Source organism: Nerophis lumbriciformis, linkage group LG15, assembly GCF_033978685.3.
Source record: "Nerophis lumbriciformis linkage group LG15, RoL_Nlum_v2.1, whole genome shotgun sequence".
Classification (NCBI taxonomy): Eukaryota; Metazoa; Chordata; class Actinopteri; order Syngnathiformes; family Syngnathidae; genus Nerophis; species Nerophis lumbriciformis.
The window spans coordinates 9,547,710-9,570,000 of NC_084562.2; the positions used below are offsets into that span (position 1 = coordinate 9,547,710).

The 22,291-nt window shown below is 38.6% G+C and overlaps 1 protein-coding gene across 7 annotated transcripts in view; it reads left to right on the top strand.

The window, feature by feature from the left end:
• myo9aa (myosin IXAa) overlaps nucleotides 1-22,291 on the top strand; it is a 256,934-nt gene that overhangs the window by 96,522 nt on the left and 138,121 nt on the right. For all 7 annotated transcript variants that reach the window (XM_061974888.2, XM_061974889.2, XM_061974893.2 and 4 more), the window contains exons 3-4: nucleotides 19,957-20,051; nucleotides 20,141-20,203. In XM_061974888.2, coding sequence (XP_061830872.2) covers nucleotides 19,957-20,051; nucleotides 20,141-20,203 — 158 coding nt within the window. The remainder of the gene's footprint in view (nucleotides 1-19,956; nucleotides 20,052-20,140; nucleotides 20,204-22,291) is intronic.

Below are 22,291 nucleotides of genomic sequence, written 5' to 3' on the forward strand. Positions count from 1 at the left end.
GTAGCATTGCATCATCTTATTACATTCTGTTTGAGACGTATAGATACCATGCTAGTTGACTATCCTTCCCTGTTTATTCCAAACAGAGTTTGGTTCAGTTTACTTACGTATTTAATTATTTGCATTTATTTTTTACTTGTCTGTACAGTTTCAGTTATGGTTGGCGAAATATTACTGAAATAAAAATGTAATGCAGTTTCTTGCAGCAAACTTTAAAGGGGAACATTATCACAATTTCAGAAGGGTTAAAACCATTAAAAATCAGTTCCCAGTGGCTTATTTTATTTTTCGAAGTTTTTTTCAAAATTTTACCCATCACGCAATACCCCTAAAAAAAGCTTCAAAGTCCCTGATTTTAACCATCGTTATATACACCCGTCCATTTTCCTGTGACGTCACACAGTGATGCCAAGACAAACAAACATGGCGCATAGAACAGCAAGCTATAGCGACATTAGCTCGGATTCAGACTCGGATTTCAGCGGTTTAAGCAATTCAACAGATTACGCATGTATTGAAACGGATGGTTGTAGTGTGGAGGCAGGTAGCGAAAACGAAATTGAAGAAGAAACTGAAGCTATTGAGCCATATCGGTTTGAACCGTATGCAAGCGAAACCGACGAAAACAACACGACAGCCAGCGACACGGGAGAAAGCGAGGACGAATTCGGCGATCGCCTTCTAACCAACGATTGGTATGTGTTTGTTTGGCATTAAAGGAAACTAACAACTATGAACTAGGTTTACAGCATAAGAAATACATTTGGCAACAACATGCACTTTGAGAGTGCAGACAGCCCATTTCAGGCGCGCTAAGAACATATATTTTTCCACGATTTTAGCACTCAGGTTAACCATACCTAAATAGACACAAAATACTGCATTACACAAGACTACCCGAATGTACTCGAATGATTGGAAAAAAAAAAAGTTTTTAAGCTAAATTATTGGTAAACACAGTTTATGTATAATAATTTACGTAAAACCGCGAGTAATGAATAAAGTTTTCATCAACTAATATATTCTGTAGACATACCCTCATCCGCTCTCTTTTCCTGAAAGCTGATCTGTCCAGTTTTGGAGTTGATGTCAGCATCTGCTTTGAGTGTCGCAGGATATCCACACATTCTTGCCATCTCTGTCGTAGCATAGCTTTCGTCGGTAAAGTGTGCGGAACAAACGACTGACCATTTCGTCGGCTTTCCCCACAGCCTCGTATTTTGAACAAATTTCGTCCAATTTCTTGCCACTTTCGCATCTTTGGGCCACTGGTGCAACTTGAATCCATCCCTGTTCGTGTTGTTACACCCTCCAACAACACACCGACGAAAGTGAGAAAATGGCGGATTGCTTCCCGATGTGTCGTCACGTTGTGACATCATCGCTCCAAGAGCGAATAATAAAAAGGCGTTTAATTCGCCAAAATTCACCCATTTAGAGTTCGGAAATCGGTTAAAAAATATATATGGTCTTTTTTCTGCAACATCAAGGTATATATTGACGCTTACATAGGTCTGGTGATAATGTTCCCCTTTGAGACCATCTGCTGCTGCAGGTTGAGACAGGTAGGACGGTTAATCAGCCAACTCTTGTATCATAACACATCCTGCATAAACATCTACCACCACAAATTGGGTAATGGGAATGAAAGGATGGGCCTCGTCAGCAACGTTTTGCATCTCTAATACCAAAGGTTTGTTTTGCGTAATGTCATGCTATTTTCATATCTGACCTAACTATTGGCATCTAGCCTACAAACCGTTCCATGATGAAACTGACACAATTGCACAGTGCTTTTCGATAATAGTGTAGATATAGATTAAATGACCAAATTTTGTTGCCATAGATTGTTCATAATTTTTGGAGATGCATAATCTGAAGTAGCCCAGTTAAAGAGAGGGGTAGCTGAGCCATTTTACAAATTGCATGTAAGATTCAAATTCCATGTAGACTTGGTATGTGTTGCATTGAACTGTGTACAGCGGCCACTGTGATATTTGAGTCAACAATCAGCTTTTGTTTTTTTCTGTGTTGGTGGAGTGACCCACACTGAGCCAAGCCTGTGGGCTGAGTGGAAAGAATGGCGGCATTTCCTGACTGTCAACAACAACTATTCTCCTACAAGTTCCTTCAAACCCCAAACCACCAAATACCAGTCTGAGGATGAACCGAGAAGAGTTACAAATGGAAGCGTCCGATTGCATATGGATTACCTGATCTATTCTGATATGCGTCCGACATTTAGTGTTTTTTATTATTTGATGAAAGAAAAAGATTGACCATAGGTGAATATTATTACATTTAGAGTAAACATTTCATTGTGAGGTGGCTATGCCCCAAAGCATTTAGTAGTGTGGTGCCTCGTTGTAAGACATCAACCTTCCAGCACTTTATAATTTTATTTAATTACACTTTTTCTGTGTATATATTTTGTGGGGGGTTTTTGTACCAAGTTATACATCTAAATCCCAGAAAATGCTGAAAAGGGAGAACAGGACACTGAATGTATTTTTTGTGTGGCCTTCTTTATCGCATCTCATTACAACCCCAGAACACTGCACTATTGTTTAGCCCAGAATATCCCAGTAAGGCAGGTACTGAAACAAGATGCTTCCTAGCTTGATCTCGTCTGATCCCCCGTTCTTGTTTGTTCCACCGCGCTTTGAACCTCCACAGGTTTGGGAAAATTAGCTTTAGCGAATCCAGCTTTGCTCTCATCTATGCAACTCTCACACTTGAAGAACCAAAGACTTTTATGTAACACAGGTCAAAAGTTCAGTTGAGGCCATTTTTCTTTGATATTGTCACATGACGGAAAGCGAAGGAATAATTTGGGTGAGCAACCATAGAACAAAGTATACACTGTTTCCCAGAAATTGACACTCTGTAAATTGGATCTTGACAGTGATTGAAATCAATCAAGCAAAGAACACAACCTTTACAGAATATATAATTATCATGCATACTTACTCATCTTGTTTCACAGGCACAATGTCATTTATTTTATTTTCGGAATAACTTACCTCGTTCTTTGTCGTACTTTTGACTAACTATACTTTCCATATCTTCAATTCTAGGTACTAGGTTATTTGTTGAAGCTTGTAATGATTACATAATGTAGGTTAGCAGCAAAAATATCAAGTAATTTAGCAGCAAGGGGATAAAAAACTCTATGGTCATTGATTCATACTTTTTAATCTCGGAACCAAGGTCCCTCAGCAATCATGTTGTTGTGTGCAAGGATAAAATAACATAGAGCTGAGTTATGTATGGAAATGTTGTTCATTTCTATCGAGCCCCATTCTTTAATTTGTCTAGGGATAATCGTCATTTTAAAAAGCTTTTTTCTAACAGCCACTATTTGTCAGTAATAAAATGCACATTCGGTTTCTTTATTCCAGGGATTGTCTGATTAGTATCACATTGCTATTAGAATGCAGTGAGCTGCTATTGCTCTTTGCAATTTCCTGGCTATAAAATCATACTTTTCAAACACAGTTTGATGACAGAGGACTGTTTACACAGCATGAGGGAAAGATACCAGTCTTTGTGTAGGTTTGTGCATATTGCCTGAGAAAGACATTCAAGATTTGAAAGTTTACAAGGGGAAAAGCGTTTTTGACTTGGCCTTTGTAATGCAGGAATGTAATTCCCCCCCCTCCACTTGTTTTTAATTCCAACAGGTTTATGTTGTATGGAAGGACCTTGCTGAAGGCTCCTGGAGAGCAGTGATTATTTTTCTATTATACTTGGCTTTCATGTCCATTTCTGTAACTAATGTTCGTATCCCGACTGAAATCTCTGGGGGTTTCTTCCGAATCAGACCAACAATTATGTCAGTTATCATTTTCAAAGTAGTTTTTCATTGCTTATTTTCACAGTTTTTACATTGTATTTGTTTACTCTTTGCTTAGGCAAAGGGGAAGAGGATATGGCTAGATTATTTATTTATTGGTTATTTTAAATAGTTAGTTGGCTTAGTAGTTAGTTTGTTAACAGAATGGCATTGGTGGAATTCTGCGGTCTTTTGAATGTTATTCTAGTTTGGGTTTAGGGTTTGTACTATCATTGTATTTGAATATATAAAGCTAACCTCACAGCCAACCAAAGACCACCAGCCAAAGTAAACTCACACAACCTCCGTGACATGGATTATTGACAATGTACAGTATGCCTAGCCTGAAAATGTAAACAAATATTCAACTTGAAGGTGGGATCACGGGATCATACGATATGATATGCGATACATTGCTAATGATAATGACAATACATTGGTACCTAAACTCCCGAGTCCCTAAACTTACATGTATTTTGTGATACTAGGTGTCTCTCTGCTTTGAGTTATGTTTTAAATTGCGAGCATAACTTAAGAACTTTTAGAACATACTCATAATCTGTTTATGCAATCAAAGTTGCTCAAATGTGATGATCTTGTTAAATATAATACATCAATAATCTTATAAAGCATTTAACAAATTATTGCCGCCTAATCTACAAAGTTTTTTTATAAGACGAGTGCAGGCTCAAAACTTGAGAGGCTTTGGATATTTCTCATTGCCGAGAGTTCAAACCACTCGTAAATGGTTTTGTGTGTCTGTATGCGGAGTAAAACTATGGAACAAACTGGACTTACAACACAAGCAATGTCAAACTATTCATCGATTATTTACTATTATACAAATATATAATACAAGTCAAATTTATAATATATATTACAGACAAATTTTGTCCATTACCATTGTTGGTATTGTTCATTCTTCCTACATTGTTGATACAAATTATTGTTACAGTATAATAATTATTGTTACCTGTGGTAATGCCACCATGATACAACATTTGTATTATAATCCTTAAACAAAGTAACATTGAAACTCAATATATTAATCACTGAATTGAGAACTGCGGGTGGGATTTAATAAATGATCTTCTTCCCACTTCCTTTCAGGCAAAACTGGATCATCATTACCTTTTGCATTATATTAATTTATATTATTATGTGTTGTCTACCTTGTACTTTTTTATGTCATTGCCTGAAATAAAAAAAATAAATAAAAAAAGGAAGTTAAGAGCTTCTGAAATGCTAGATTCCGTAGCTAATGCCTGTATGCAAACAGGACTGTTTTTTTATGCGTTTGACAGTCAGTGACAGTATTTCAAAATCTTTCAGAAAATGAGACGTGTCATGTCTCTCCTGTAGATCAAATATATTGTTAGAAACGTAAAAAATAGTAAATATCAAGCATTTGAAAAAGAAAAGTATACATTTCTCTAACTAGGCAGTTTTCTCCGTAAGCTCAGGCGAGGCATTTTCGTGACATGAGCCACTTACATACTGCTAAGTCCTTTGCCAACTTTGTCCCATGATCCACACCCTGTGATTCCTCACTTTTGATTTTAACAATGCTGGGGCATCTTTGTTAAATCTCACCGCTGGAGTCCACCATAGGAGCGTCATTGTTTGTTTTTTCTTCTTCTGTGACTTCGGTATGGCTTGTTATCAGCCAGCGGTGTGACATGCCTCCTTGATGACATGTAAGACAGTGTTTCCACTCACAAAGGACACATAGTTTATAGCGATAAAAAAAACTAAAACGATAGATACGCAGTGAGAATGCATTGGTAATCGCATGCTGTCACTCTCCTACTTACAGTGGAAGTCATGTGGCGTCACTGAATCTCCCCAGGGGTGTATGGTGGTGACATTTCTAGAAATTACGTAAGATAGTGTTTCTATTGTGGTACTGCTGAAAAGCCTGATTGTTGTATGTGACTAACAAACCCAACTCAAACACTGGCACCTTTTAAAGGATAAATCACATTCCCCTGTCACTCAGTGGAAATCTGCTCCTTCGGGATACAGTATTTCAAAAAAAGTGTTGGGGAATGGTTTAGCTCTTCATATTTCTGCCATACATTGTGGTAACCCACATATTACTGCATTATGTATTATTAAAGTTAATTAGATATAATTAAATGCGGAATGAGCACAGAGCCTCAGGTATTTTTCCATTGCCAGAGAAAGCTATCTACCCCACATACTCACCCATGAACCTGAGCCATGTTGGACCTTGTGACAATCATGCTGACACCCTCAGGGCCAGGTCAGGGTCTTATGATGGATGGGTGGGTCAGTTTTGCGCAGAGGGGATGATATGATTCTCTCAGGATACATTAGCAGTGACTTAGAGTGGTCACACCAGAGCCTTTGTCATGGCATACAGAGAGTCCTAAATTGTGAGTCAATTAAACAAAGGCATTTTTCTGTCGGGGCTCATCTGACTTCTATTATTAGATCTATTAGAAATGTACACAAAGCATTTCTCTGTTCCATTTAGGACCATGCAGTCACATGGCATCTTAATAATATCCGGCATTGAAACTAATTTGTATGACTTGTTGACTGCAAAGGAAGGATAATACTTTTAAACGGGGCACTTGTTTTATAGCCACAGTCTTCGCAGCCATTTAAAACACTATTAACTAATTGAGTCTTGACCCTGGACAACAGTCTGCTTTTCAGTCTCTTTGCGGTGCAACGGTTTAACTGAATTTGACTCAGACTAAACGGCTTGTAAAAGGTCAAAGGCCTTTGCTTCTTCAAGCAACAAATGAAGTCATCCTCATGATGAATGATGCGTGCCTGATTGCACGCTGTATGACTCATGGCACACAAAGCCGGACAAAGTCCTTAATAACCACACTGCCATCATTTCATTACACTACACAAGGGTTTTTTACTGACAAAATGACTGTTAATACGTACAGTCGTGGTCAAAGGTTTACATACACTGGTAAAGAACAAAATGTCATGGCTGTCTTGAGTTTCCAATAATTTCTACAACTCTTATTTTTTTGTGATAGAGTGATTGGAGCACATACTTGTTGGTCACAAAAAACATTGATGAAGTTTGGTTCTTTTATGATTTTATTATGGGTCCACTGAAAATGTGACCAAATCTGCTGGGTCAAAAGTATACATACAGCAATGTTAACATTTGGTTACATGTCCCTTGGCAAGTTTCACTGCAATAAGGCACTTTTGGTAGCCATCCACAAGCTTCTGGTTGAATTTTTGACCACTCCTCTTGACAAAATTGGTGCAGTTCAGCTAAATTTGTTGGCTTTCTGACATGGACTTGTTTCTTCAGCATTGTCCACACGTTTAAGTCAGGACTTTGGGAAGGCCATTCTAAAACCTTAATTCTAGCCTGATTTAGCCATTCCTTTACCACTTTTGACGTGTGTTTGGGGTCATTGTCCTGTTGGAACACCCAAAGACCCAACCTCCGGGCTGATGATTTTAGGTTGTCCTGAAGAATTTTTGGAGGTAATCTTCCTTTTTCATTGTCCCATGTATTCTCTGTAAAGCACAAGTTCTATTGGCAGCAAAACAGGCCCAGAGCATAATACTACCACCACCATGCTTGACGGTAGGTGTGGTGTTCCTGGGATTAAAAGCCTCACCTTTTCTCCTCCAAACCTATTGCTGGGTATTGTGGCCAAACAGCTCAATTTTTGTTTTATCTGACATCACATGGACAAAGATAAGACCTGGAGGAAAGTTCTATGGTCAGATGAAACAAAAATGTTCTTTACAAGTGTATGTAAACTTTTGACCACGACTATAGGTTAATCTGTTGTTTCATAATAATATCAGTTTCTTGTCAGGTTTACCCAAGCATTCCTTTATGGACTTTGCATTGTGTGTTGTGAGGTGCAGTCATTCTACAATTTAAAAAAAAGTCCCTTTTAGTGCAACTCGGTGGTCAATCTTAGCTTCTGATGTATTCATTGATAAGAAGATGGGTTTCTCTTCAATCTTAATTACTTAGATGCATGTACACTTAATGTGGGGCAGCGTGGCTCGGTTGGTAGAGTGGCCGTGCCAGCAACTTGAGGGTTGCAGGTTCGATCCCCGCTTCCGCCATCTTAGTCCTTGGGCAAGATACTTTACCCACCTGCTTCCGTTGCCATCCACACTGGTTTAAATTTAACTTAGATAATGGGTTTCACTATGTAAAGCGCTTTGAGTCACTAGAGAAAAGCGCTATATAAATATAATTCACTTCACTTCACATGGCCTCTGTAGCCACATTTCCACACAAATCCTAGCTGTATCTACTTATTGTAGGATGCTAGCCAGAAAAATATGTAAATATAACAAATGTTTGACAAGTCTGGGAACTTCGAGAGAGTGATTGCTACAAAAAAGATTGTAGACAAACAATGTGCAACATATCTCATCAAATCAAGCCTCTTCTGTGTTGGCGGTGCTAAATGACTTTGACTGAACTTGTCAGCAGGTCACATTACACCCACAGCACTTTGGCTTCATCTCAAGTCTGTCATTGGTCTACCTTTGGCTCACTCAGTGCCCCAAAGCCAGGAAAACATATTTTGACCTATTAGAGAGTGTGGCATAGTGCATTGGTGTCTGTATAAACAGTTTCAGTTGAGTCTCCTTGACATTCGGAAGGGAAACATTGTTGCACACTGTTATAAATGTAACTAATACGTGTAGACATGGATCCATTAGTTCCCCCGGGTCAGCCAATAACTGCTATTACATGCGCCATGAGCTACAAACAACCTTTAGTTTTTTGACAAAATAGATGAGTTTGTATACAGTATATACAGTATATTTAGAAAGATTGTTGTGACATTTTTGTTGTATTTGCTTTAAAAGGTTCAATGGGATTTATGGCTCTCTAAAGGGAGCTGGATCTTCAAAAGACTGGCTCGTTGTTATATTTATTTTTATAGAATTTCTTCAGAAGTTATAAAGGATATAATCACTGGCAACTGGAATAATTCAGATGTTCACCAATTTATACTCTTATCTGTGGGAAATTTGTATATTATTATTATAATTTCATCTGGGTTGTGTTTTCATGGTAAACATTCCATACTTTGGTATCTTATTCCAGTGCTTTGACAATGAGATCATCATTTTGAATTTTCTGTTACCTAAGAAACTTTATGACACAATGAAACTGCACAGGCTACAGACAACCTTCATGCAAATCGACTTTTTTCACATTAGTATTTTAACAATAAAGGAAATAAATAACCTACAATTACAATTACAAAACCAAAAACCAGTGAAGTTGGCATGTTGTGTAAATCGTAAATACAAACAGAATACAATGATTTGCAAATAATTTTCAACTTATATTCAATTGAATAGACTTCAAAGACAAGATATTTAATGTTCAAAGTGAGAAACTTAATTTTTTTTTTTTTGCAAATATACATTAACTTAGAATTTAATGGCAGCAACACATTGCAAAAAAGTTGACACATGGCATTTTTACCACTGTGTTACATGGCCTTTCCTTTTAACAACATTCAGTAAACGTGATGTACAGTTTAAGTTGTTCAACAGTCCGAGGTCTCCGTTGTGGTATTTTAGGCTTCATAATGCGTCACACATTTTCAATGGGAGACAGGTCTGGACTACAGGCCGGCCAGTCTAGTATCCACACTCTTTTACTACGAAGCCACGCTGTTGTATCACGTGGTTTGGCAATGTCTTGCTGAATGAAATAAGCAGGGGCGTCCATGAAAAAGACGTTGCTTGGATGGCAACATATGTTTCTCCAAAACCTGTATGTACCTTTCAGCATTAATGGTGCCTTCACATATGTGTAAGTTACCCATGCCTTGCGCACTAATACACCCCCATACCATCACAGATGCTATAACAATCCAGATGGTTCTTTTCCTCTTTGGTCCGGAGGACACGACATTCACTGTTTCCAAAAACAATTTGAAATGTGGACTTGTCAGACCACAGAACACTTTTCCATTTTGCATCAGTCCATCTTAGATGAGCTCGGGCCCAGCAAAGCCGGCAGCGTTTCTGGGTGTTGTTGATAAATGGCTTTCGCTTTGCATTGTAGAAGTTTTAACTTGCACTTACATATGTAGCGACAAACTGTAGTTACTGACAGTGGTTTTCTGAAGTGTTCCTGAGCCCATGTGGTGATATCCTTTACACACTGATGTCAGTTTTTGATGCAGTAACGCCTGAGGGATCGAAGGTCACAGGCATTTAATGTTGTTTTTTTCGGCCTTGCCGCTTGCGTGCAGTGACTTTACGCAGATTCTCTGAACCTTTTGATAATATTACGGACCGTAGATGGTGAAATCCCTAAATTCCTTGCAATTGTTCGTTGAGAAATGTTGTTCTTAAACTGTTCAATAATTTGCTCACACATTTGTTCACAAAATGGTGACCCTCGCCAGGTCCTAAATGGCTGTCAAAGTGTCCCAACTTGTTGGATTATATTCTTAGCCATCTACTTTTCAGGTGAGAGGCATGATTTATGATCTACGATAAACTTAAAGGGAGCGTGGAAGCAGTAGACCACTCGATGATGGAAACAGGGAACACACGCATGTGATCAGGGTGCCGCTATGAATAGTTTGTCTGCGTTCGCGCTTATATTAACAACATCACTAATACTTGGTTAATATTCAAGTCACGAAATGTAAATTGAGTATTGTTGGCGCTTTTTGAATGGCTATTTATCAGATTTTATGGGTGGAATAGTAGAGCTTCCATTGGCTATAAGCAGACTTTTCTTTACGTTTATTTAATTTTTAGAATGAATTGGAAAAAAAATGTATCCGTCGTCATGTCTTTCATAATGATTGTGAACGATAGGCAAAATTCCCAAAAAAGTGCAGTTCCCCTTTTAAAAGAAGTCGAATGGCAGTAGATTAAGGAACTGTTGACAAAAGTTCACTGAAAAAACAGTCAGTACCAGTGGTTAATTGACCAGGATTTAAGTAGCATTTTGATTGTGGAGGTGTTTAATCACATGCTTTGTGCTTGGCAGTGATAATAATGGTAGTTTTAGTTGACAGAAAAAAAAGTTGCTTAATTCAACATACATTGTGTTTGGAAGAAATGCATCTGTTTTTTTTCATCTTTGGTATATATTCATCTTAGACACGTGTCTGAATGACTCACAACAGGTGGATAACTACAAACTGTCAACATAAATCAATTCTGCATATTTAAATTTCTTAGTATCTTGTTCATTCATGTTTCATGCCAACTAATTTCACAAAAAGTTTCTTCTCGCTCTTTGGTAAAGCATATTGTGCTTTGTTTCTATTTGTTCGGCCTTCCGGAATTAGGAAGACATTTACTATAATTGTAGGCGAGTGAACAGAATATCAGCTCCTCCCAATGTTATGGAATTATTATGTCGTTGTTATAATGATAACCTACTCAGTGGCCTAGTGGTTAGAGTGTCCGTCCTGAAATCGGTAGGTTGGGAGTTCAAATCCCGGCCGAGTCATACCAAAGACTATAAAAATGGGACCCATTACCTCCCTGCTTGGCACTCAGCATCAAGGGTTGGAATTGGGGGTTAAATCACCAAAATGATTCCCGGGCGCAGCCACCGCTGCTGCCCACTGCTCCCCTCACCTCCCATGGGGTGATCAAGGGTGATGGGTCAAATGCAGAGAATAAATTCGCCACACCTAGTGTGTGTGTGACAATCATTGGTACTTTAACTTTAACTTTAATGTACAACTTGACCACCCATTATTAATGGTTTGTGCAAGCCAAGATGTGGAAAAAGCAAAGAGGCCCATGCCTCTAAATTCTTCTAGGCCAGTGTGAATGGAAATGTTGATCTTATTAACCTGTACAGCCATTTTTTTTTCAAGCAGAATAGTATGATTTAATTTTGCTACAGTGCACAATTATTTGGACTAACTCGATACATTTTACTATACCATGAAAATACAACACACAATCCAAACATATTATAGAACGAGTGATGTAGAAACCCCGTTTCCATATGAGTTGGGAAATTGTGTTAGATGTAAATATAAACGGAATACAATGATTTGCAAATCATTTTCCACCCATATTCAGTTGAACATGCTACAAAGACAACATATTTGATGTTCAAACTAATAAACTTTTTTTTTGTTGTTGCAAATAATCATTAACTTTAGAATTTGATGCCAGCAACACGTGATAAAGAAGTTGGGAAAGGTGGCAATAAATACTGATAAAGTTGAAGAATGCTCATCAAACACTTATTTGGAACATCCCACAGGTGTGCAGGCTAATTGGGAACAGGTGGGTGCCATGATTGGGTATAAAAACAGCTTCCCAAAAAATGCTCAATCTTTCACAAGAAAGGATGGGGCGAGGTACACCCCTTTGTCCACAACTGCGTGAGCAAATAGTCAAAAAGTTTAAGAACAATGTTTCTCAAAGTGCAATTGCAAGGAATTTAGGGATTTCAACATCTACGGTCCATAATATCATCAAAAGGTTCAGAGAATCTGGAGAAATCACTCCACGTAAGCGGCTTGGCCGGAAACCAACATTGAATGACCGTGACCTTCGATCCCTCAGACGGCACTGTATCAAAAACCGACATCAATCTCTAAAGGATATCACCACATGGGCTCAGGAACACTTCAGAAAACCACTGTCACTAAATACAGTTTGTCGCTACATCTGTAAGTTCAAGTTAAAGCTCTACTATGCAAAGCGAAAGCCGTTTATCAACAACATCCAGAAACGCCACGGTGACGTATTGGTGAGTTTACTGAGGAATTTGTGCAACTGAAACAGTGCAAAAAAAGAATGCTGTTGTAAGTTAGTACTACTAACACATTTGTAAGCGTGTTAGCATATTAGCTAATGCTAACGACGCTCGCTTAAATTTCATTACGATAGCACGTACAAATATGCATGAAAACACTCCGACAGACATCACACACAGGACGGTTTGGTAAGTAGAAACAGTTTGCTATACTGTAAAACTTACAAACCTTGCTTGGAGTGATGAATGTAGAGTCTAGGACTGTGAATATTTGGGTGTCCCACGATTCGATTCAATATCGATTCTTGGGGTCACGATTCGATTCAAAATCGATTTTTTTTTCTTCAATTCAACACGATTCTCGATTCAAAAACGATTTTTTTCCGATTCAAAACGATTCTCTATTCATTCAATACATAGGATTTCAGCAGTATCTACCCCAGTCTGTTGACATGCAAGCAGAGTAGTAGATTTTTGTAAAAAGCTTTTATAATTGTAAAGGACAATGTTTTATCAACTGATTGCAATAATGTACATTTGTTTTAACTATTAAATGAACCAAAAATATGACTCTTTTTATCTTTGTGAAAATATTGGACACAGTGTGTTGTCAAGCTTATGAGATGCGATGCAAGTGTAAGCCACTGTGACACTATTGTTAATTTTTTTTTTTTTTTATAAATGTCTAATGATAATGTCAATGAGGGATTTTTAATCATTGCTATGTTGAAATTGTAACTAATATTGATACTGTTGTGGATAATATTAATTTTTGTTTCACTACTTTTGGTTTGTTCTGTGTCGTGTTTGTGTCTCCTCTCAATTGCTCTGTTTATTGCAGTTCTGAGTGTTGCTGGGTCGGGTTTGGTTTTGGAATTGGATTGCATTGTTATGGTATTGCTGTGTATTGTTTTGTTGAATTAATTAATTAAAAACATTTTTTTTAAATAATTAAAAAAAAAAAAATTAAAAATAATTAAAAATCGATTTTTTAAAAATGAGAATTGATTCTGAATCGCACAACGTGAGAATCACGATTCAAATTCGAATCGATTTTTTTCCCACACCCTTTGTAGAGTCTATACCAGTAGAAACACTATGGATGGCTAGAAGATTGAACGGCACTCCGGTTGTGAAAAAAAAAAAAAAAAGCATTTCCTGTAAATGAAAGGACACTGCAGCACCTGCAGTGAGCCAACTCAACCAAAAGATGGCACCATAGCACTAACAATAAAACACCCTCTCAGTGTTTTTGCTTGTTTTTTTTTATTTTTATCATGGCCGCCAGCAAAGAAAAATAAAAAAATTAGCCGCTCTGTTTTACAAGCTGAAGGGTTCAAAGTGTAGGAAAACAGTTGCGGCTATTTACGATGAACAGAAATCAACAAAAATGTTCTCTTGCTCTCTGCTACTACCGACTCAATTAGTTATTGTCTCTTTCTGCAGACCGTACAGACGATTGACCTGATTAACAGAACATTAAGTGCTGTTTGATTTTGTGTGTATTGCAGCCACCACTCATACAGTAGCCCTGCAGAAACGTTAAACGACAATTATAACGATACATCTGGCGCTTGGTCCTGAGAGTCTGGCAGTGGGAAATTTGATGCTGTTTAATGACAACAAGTTATCTGATCATCATTGCGTATGTTTTCATGTCAGTTAGGACGGCTGTGCTGGCGCTGATAAAAGGGTGGGGTCATGGAGAGGTGTTTTTTCAATTCCACAGACAAACTAACAGCAGCTCTAAGTGATTCACAAAGGAATTTGTTTACTTGTGGCAAAGCTACAAATAACTGCAGGGTTTATATGAGGTGAAAAACTACTTCCCCTGCAGGCAGCCATACAACATAAATAGAGCGGCGAAGGGAAATACTGGACGTCTTTCGAAGGCTCAAACCACTACACATGTTCCACATGGCTACACAGACCCTATTAATCACTTGTGGGACCTTTTTTTTTCTAAACATTGGTGCAAGGCTAGGCTCACACTGCCAATTTGTTTTTCTCTGATTCAAACAGACCTTAAAACCATGTTATTAATCCGTCTCCGAATGACGCCATTTGAAACTTTGCAAGCGGAAAAGCCTGCTCTGCGCCATTCTGACTGACAGCATTTCAGGACAATGTTTGGCACGTTTCCCAACTCCGCAAATAAGTTCTTCACACCTCCAGTCACAGGAGTAGGGTTGGGTATATATTATCTGATGGCGGTGCCAAGGGACCTTTGAAACAATGCTTAATTGGTACCTGAACTGGTACTGTAGAAAAGGGAAACAATCAATGTTTGCCCAAGGCCTTTTGTAATGTGCAACTTGAACAAAATAGTCATTTGAGTACTAAAATAATATAAAGTAATGACCAAGTAATACATTCACCAATATGATATAAAATTGTTCTAATTATCACATTACAACCAGCAGCAGTATATAATTCAGTCAATCAATCAATACAAGTTTATTTCTATAGCCCTTAATCACACGTGTCTCAAAGGGCTGCACAAGCCACAACGACCTCATGGTAAACTACCGACCGGTGTCCCACCTTCCGTTTATTTTGAGAATCCTCGAAAAAATTGTTGCACAGCAGCTAAATGAACACTTAGTGTCTAACAATCTCTGTGAACCTTTTCAATCCGGTTTCAGGGCAAATCACTCTACGGAGACAGCCCTCGCAAAAATGACTAATGATCTACTGCTAACGATGGATTCTGATGCGTCATCTATGTTGCTGCTTCTTGATCTTAGCGCTGCTTTAGATACCGTCGATCATAATATTTTATTAGAGCGTATCAAAACACGTATTGGTATGTCAGACTTAGCCTTGTCGTGGTTTAACTCTTATCTTACTGACAGGATGCAATGCATCTCCCATAACAATGTGACCTCGGACTATGTTAAGGTAACGTGCGGAGTTCCTCAGCGTTCGGTTCTTGGCCCTGCACTCTTTAGTATTTACATGCTGCCGCTAGGTGACATCATACGCAAATACGGTGTTAGCTTTCACTGTTATGCTGATGACACCCAACTCTACATGCCCCTAAAGCTGACCAACACGCTGGATTGTAGTCAGCTGGAGGCGTGTCTTAATGAAATTAAACAATGGATGTCCGCTAAATGCTTGCAACTCAACGCCAAGAAAACGGAAATGCTGATTATCGGTCCTGCTAGACACCGACATTTATTTAATAATACCACCTTAACATTTGACAACCAAACAATTACACAAGGCGACTCGGTAAAGAATCTGGGTATTATCTTCGACCCAACTCTCTCCTTTGAGTCACACATTAAGAGAGTTACTAAAACGGCCTTCTTTCATCTCCGTAATATCGCTAAAATTCGTTCCATTTTGTCCACTAGCGACGCTGAGATCATTATTCATGCGTTCGTTACGTCTCGTCCCGATTACTGTAACGTATTATTTTCGGGTCTCCCTATGTCTAGCATTAAAAGATTACAATTGGTACAAAATGCGGCTGCTAGACTTTTGACAAGAACAAGAAAGTTTGATCATATTAGGCCTATACTGGCTCACCTGCACTGGCTTCCTGTGCACTTAAGATGTGACTTTAAGGTTTTACTACTTACGTATAAAATACTACACGGTCTAGCTCCATCCTATCTTGCCACTTTTTGTGCCATCCATTTGCCTTTTTAAAGCATTACATGGATTCAATTATTTAAGATGTCAATATACTTCTCAATCAATCAATCAAAACCATCACAACTCAGAGGTAACTACAGTATACCTTATTTTTGCCTCTTACAGTGCATCTAGTTAGTTTTTGGATCGCGTCACGGCTGTTTATGTCGGCAACAGCGCCATTATGGTACCATGTTTTAATAACTGTTCCTAAACAGGTCTTCTTCTGTTTCGTTCCGTTCCTATGAAGGTAATTTAAGTAGAATTTAAGTGAAATAGTTTAAGTTAAAAGTTAAAGTACCACTGAGAGTCGCACACACACTAGGTGTGGTAAAATTACCCTCTGCATTTGACCCATCCCCTTGTTCCACCACCTGGGAGGTGAGGGGAGCAGTGAGCAGCAGCTGTGGCCGCGCTCGGGAATCATTTTGGTGATTTAACCCCCAATTCCAACCCTTGATGCTGAGTGCCAAGCAGGAAGGTAATGGGTCCCATTGTTATAGTCTTTGGTATGACTCGGCCAGTGTTTCAGGGAGGGCATTTTTTTTTTACTAAATTATACCGAAGTTAACACTTAAGTCATTAACAAAGTACACAGAACACACCAAATATATATAAAGTACAGGAATAAAAGTCATGAATATATACTATTCAATAGAAATAATAGTAAAAAAATTTGACAACTCTTATTTTTATCCCTGTGGTTGTGTTGCACACTGTAACAGGCACTGCGTGGGAGGGTGTCTGAAAATTTTACGGTCTAATTTAACTTCCATCGGGATTGTTTTCCTTTTTGTGATGTACTGCCATCAACAGAGTCTGCCTACTGCTTAGAAAACATACAAACCCCGTTTCCATATGAGTTGGGAAATTGTGTTAGATGTAAATATAAACTGAATACAATGATTTGCAAATCCTTTTCAACCTATATTCAATTGAATGCACTACAAAGACAAGATATTTGATGTTCAAACTCATAATTTTTTATTTTTTTTTGCAAATAATAATTAACTTAGAATTTCATGGCTGCAACACATGCCAAAGTAGTTGGGAAAGGGCATGTTCACCACTGTGTTACATGGCCTTTCCTTTTAACAACACTCAGTAAACGTTTGGGAACTGAGGAGACACATTTTTTAAGCTTCTCAGGTGGAATTCTTTCCCATTCTTGCTTGATGTACAGCTTAAGTTGTTCAACAGTCCGGGGAGTCTCCGTTGTGGTATTTTAGGCTTCATAATGCGCCACACATTTTCAATGGGAGACAGGTCTGGACTACAGGCAGGCCAGTCTCGTACCCGCACTCCTTTTCTATGAAGCCACGTTGATGTAACACGTGGCTTGGCATTGTCTTGCTGAAATAAGCAGGGGCGTCCATGGTAACGTTGCTTGGATGGCAACATATGTTGCTCCAAAACCTGTATGTACCTTTCAGCATTAATGGCGCCTTCACAGATGTGTAAGTTACTCATGTCTTGGGCACTAATACACCCCCATACCATCACATATGCTGGCTTTTCAACTTTGCGCCTATAACAATCCGGATGGTTCTTTTCCTTTTTGGTTCGGAGGACACAACGTCCACAGTTTCCAAAAACAATTTGAAATGTGGACTCGTCAGACCACAGAACACTTTTCCACTTTGTATCAGTCCATCTTAGATGAGCTCAGGCCCAGGTTTTCGCCTTGCATAGGAGAGTTTTAACTTGCACTTACAGATGTAGCGACCAACTGTATTTACTGACTGTGGGTTTCTGAAGTGTTCCTGAGCCCATGTGGTGATATCCTTTACACACTGATGTTGCTTGTTGATGCAGTACAGCCTGAGGGATCGAAGGTCACGGGCTTAGCTGCTTAAGTGCAGTGATTTCTCCAGATTCTCTGAACCCTTTGATGATATTACGGACCATAGATGGTGAAATCCCTAAATTCCTTGCAATAGCTGGTTGAGAAAGGTTTTTCTTAAACTGTTCAACAATTTGCTCACGCATTTGTTGACAAAGTGGTGACCCTCACCCCATCCTTGTTTGTGAATGACTGAGCATTTCATGGAATCTACTTTTATACCCAATCATGGCACCCACCTGTTCCCAATTTGCCTGTTCACCTGTGGGATGTTCCAAATAAGTCTTTGATGAGCATTCCTCATCTTTATCAGTATTTATTGCCACCTTTCCCAACTTCTTTGTCACGTGTTGCTGACATCAAATTCTAAAGTTAATGATTATTTGCAACAACAAAAAAATGTTTATCAGTTTGAACATCAAATATGTTGTCAATTGAATATGGGTTGAAAATGATTTGCAAATCATTGTATTCCGTTTATATTTACATCTAACACAATTTCCCAACTCATATGGAAACGGGGTTTGTAATAAAGGGAAAAAAGTAGACTTATAACGTCCATAAGTGACGTCCTCCTTTCTCATTATAGCAAAGAGATACTATGTTTTCTTCAACCTACTTATTCTTCCACCACATACTCATAGCTAGTTTATTTTTTATTTTTGTCAGTACATCCCCTAACATGTGTGATCTGTGTAAGATGGGAACCTGAGGCAGGAGGCTGCAAGAACTAGGTTGAGGAACAGCTTGAAAGTGCTGAACTCTGATGGCGCTTGTTATCAATAGATACCAATCTCACACCCCTATCTATTCCTCATGCCTGTACGAGGAATACTTAACCTGCACACAAGTCCGTAACACAATCTCTGCTTCTTCCTACTCCTTTTTGAGTATGTTGTCAAAATAAGCTAAAACCATACCAATGACCCAGTCCCAACTGTGCTGAACTGGGCTTTTATTTGGTTTGGTTTGCTGTCATTGTTTTTACATTCTATTTGGACTACATGATCATTGTATTTTTCTATTTATTCTATTCTATTTATAATATATTCATATTAACCTTTGCTATTTTTAACCTATCCATCCATTTTCTAGTCATACCAAAGACTATAAAAATGGGACCCATTACCTCCCTGCTAGGCACTCAGCATTAAGGGTTGGAATTGGGGGTTAAATCACCAAAAAATGTATTCCCGGCAACGCTGCTGCCCACTGCTCCCCTCACCTCCCAGGGTGTGAACAAGGGGATGGGTCAAATGCAGAGGACAAATTTCACCACACCTAGTGTGTGTGACAATCATTGGTACTTTAGCTTGTCCTTTTTGGGGTCGTGGGGGGTGCTGGAGCCTATATCAGCCTACTCTATTTATTGTGTATGGATGTTCTCATTCATCCAGGTCATTGTATACCTACCCCAAATTTCCACTTGGTGCGTAACATCTGCGGAACGACACCCGCTCATTGCCCTTTTTATTCAAGTCAATGTGTCCATTTTCACCGCCTGCGGAATGTCACCAACATGCCGTTGACGTTCCGCCATTCAGCGCTAAATATACGTAGAAGTTTCGCTGATAGGCTTCATCAGTTTATATTTATAGACTTAGATTTGTCAGATCTAATCAATAAAAAGAGAGAATACTCCTGAGAGTGTATATTATTCCATTTAAATTATTTTGGGCATCCTATTGTTTTTCTGGCTAAATCTTGGACTTTGGGTACTAAATTACATGCCATCTCTTGTCTAATGTGTACTGATATGACTATTTAGTTCTCTGAAACCGTAATGCAAGGCTTCCCCATGTACTTGTTTTAAGAATCCCCCTATATTTATATAAATACTGTACAATTTTTATCTTACCATGTCCCGCTTTCTTTCCTCTTCAGGCGTTTGGCAATGCAAAGACAGCCCACAATAACAACTCGAGCCGCTTCGGCAAATTCATCCAGGTCAACTACCAGGAGAGTGGGACTGTGAGAGGGTAAGGAAACAGAAAAAAATAATTTTACTGATCATTACCGGTACACTTACTGTATTCACTCAACCCTTTTTGTTTTATCCTCATTCCAGAGCATATGTGGAGAAGTACCTCTTGGAGAAGTCCAGGCTAGTTTATCAGGAACACAATGAGCGGTAAGGACTTTTTAGAGAGGCAGATCCTAATCACAAAGCACAATGATATGTGTCACAGAAAGTTCCACAGCTAATTCCACATATTAAGAGTGATTGGTTAGGTAGTCAGTGTACAGTATAATTGTTGCTGAAGAAATATCTAACATAATTTGGACAATTATTCAGATTTTAATTTTGATTTCGGCTTGTCATGATTATGAAAATTTAATAATCGAAAAAAGAAAAAAAACCGATTAATGGGCCGCTTCATCTGTTTCACCATCACAAGCTGTGGAATTTGCATATTCCACAGCTTGTGATGGTGAAACAGATGAAGGAGCGAATGAGTGGAAAAAAGAGCACGTCGACAAGAAGTTTGGGATCTCACCAGGGTTGCTATTTTATATTCGCCAACACTAGTAAACCGAATCAATGATCGCTAAACTCAACAAAAAAGTAAGTCACACGATTTGCGCGGTCACATGACCGTGGATGAAGTCACATAATTGCCCAACAAAACGGAATCGGCTGAAAAACACAAAATTATATCAGGGAAAATGTTATTAAAATGTTGTTAGTGCAAGAAGGAACATTTGTTTGGGAAAATATGGGTTATACTTGTATAGCGCTTTTCTACCTTCAAGGTACTCAAAGCGCTTTGACAGTATTACCACATTCACCCATTCACACACACATTCACACACTGATGGCGGGAGCTGCCATGCAAGGCGCTAACCAGCAGCCATCAGGAGCAAGGGGTGAAGTGTCTTGCCCAAGGACACAACGGACGTGACTAGGATGGTAGAAGGTGGGGATTGAACCCCAGTAACCAGCAACACTCCGATTGCTGGCACAGCCACTCTACCAACTTCGCCACGCCGTCCCCAAATAATGTGTCCGGTGGCGCTCATTAATCTACCGCCCGTCCTGAACTAAACAATCATTGTCAAGACGGTTACTAGCAACAGCGACTTAACTACGAAGCTAAAGCTAATAAGAACAATTTTTACACACAGCACCTATCATCTGTTGTGTTGTTGTGAACGACATCATCAATGTAACATCAATGTACAAACATTTGTCGCAAATTCGGAGGTCCTTTTTTTTTTTTTTAACAGCCTCAAGTGAGTCGACTCTTTACTCGTTAAGCTGAGAACAACAGCACAGCACACTTCCCTCCTTCACAATAATCCGCTCTGACTGCGCTAACAAAATAAGGGTTTTAAAAAAGTACCAAGCACAAACATAATGTACTTGAAGCACTTACTGATATATTTACAAAATGATTATGCTTTGACCTAAAATACTGGTCAGAATTGTCCAAAGATGAATTTTCACCAATAAATGTCAGGATTTTTGCTTTCCTCACAGTAAAATTTTTCAAAGCAAAAAATATAACAAGAACATGACTAGCTAGCTTGTTACCATTAGTGGTTTAATAGAACACATTTGTTTGACGATTGTCTATATTTTACACAATAACAAAGTTTATGTAATAAAAATTTTTACTGACTCGAATAAAATTATTGGTGTTTACAGTGGTCACTTATCCGGTCTCGTCAACACGTATGCGCAGATAGCGCCTGCACACATACAAAAGCAGTCCAAGAGAAGCAACATGCTGTTGTTATGATAGAATATACAGTCATGGTCAAAAGTTTACATACACTTGTGAAGGACATAATGTCATGGCTGTCTTGAGTTTCCAATAATTTCTACAACTCTTATTTTTTTGTGATAGAGTGATTGGAGCACATACTTGTTGGTCACAAAAAACATTCATGAAGTTTGGTTCTTTTATGAATTTATTATGGCTCTACTGAAATTGGGACCAAATCTGCTGGGTCAAAAGTATACATACAGCAACATACATGATTAATTTTGGTGATGTAGAAAAGTTACAATCAAATCAAATTAGCGTCATGGCATGGCTTCTTAACTTCATGTGAGTGATTAGGATTGACGACACCTGTTGACTTCTCTGAGCCCATTTAAATAGGGCTCATGTGATGCAGTCATTAGACTCGGTTACAAACTCGACAATGGGAAAGTCAAAGGAACTCAGCACAGATCTGAAAAAACAAATCATTGACTTGAACAAGTCAGGAA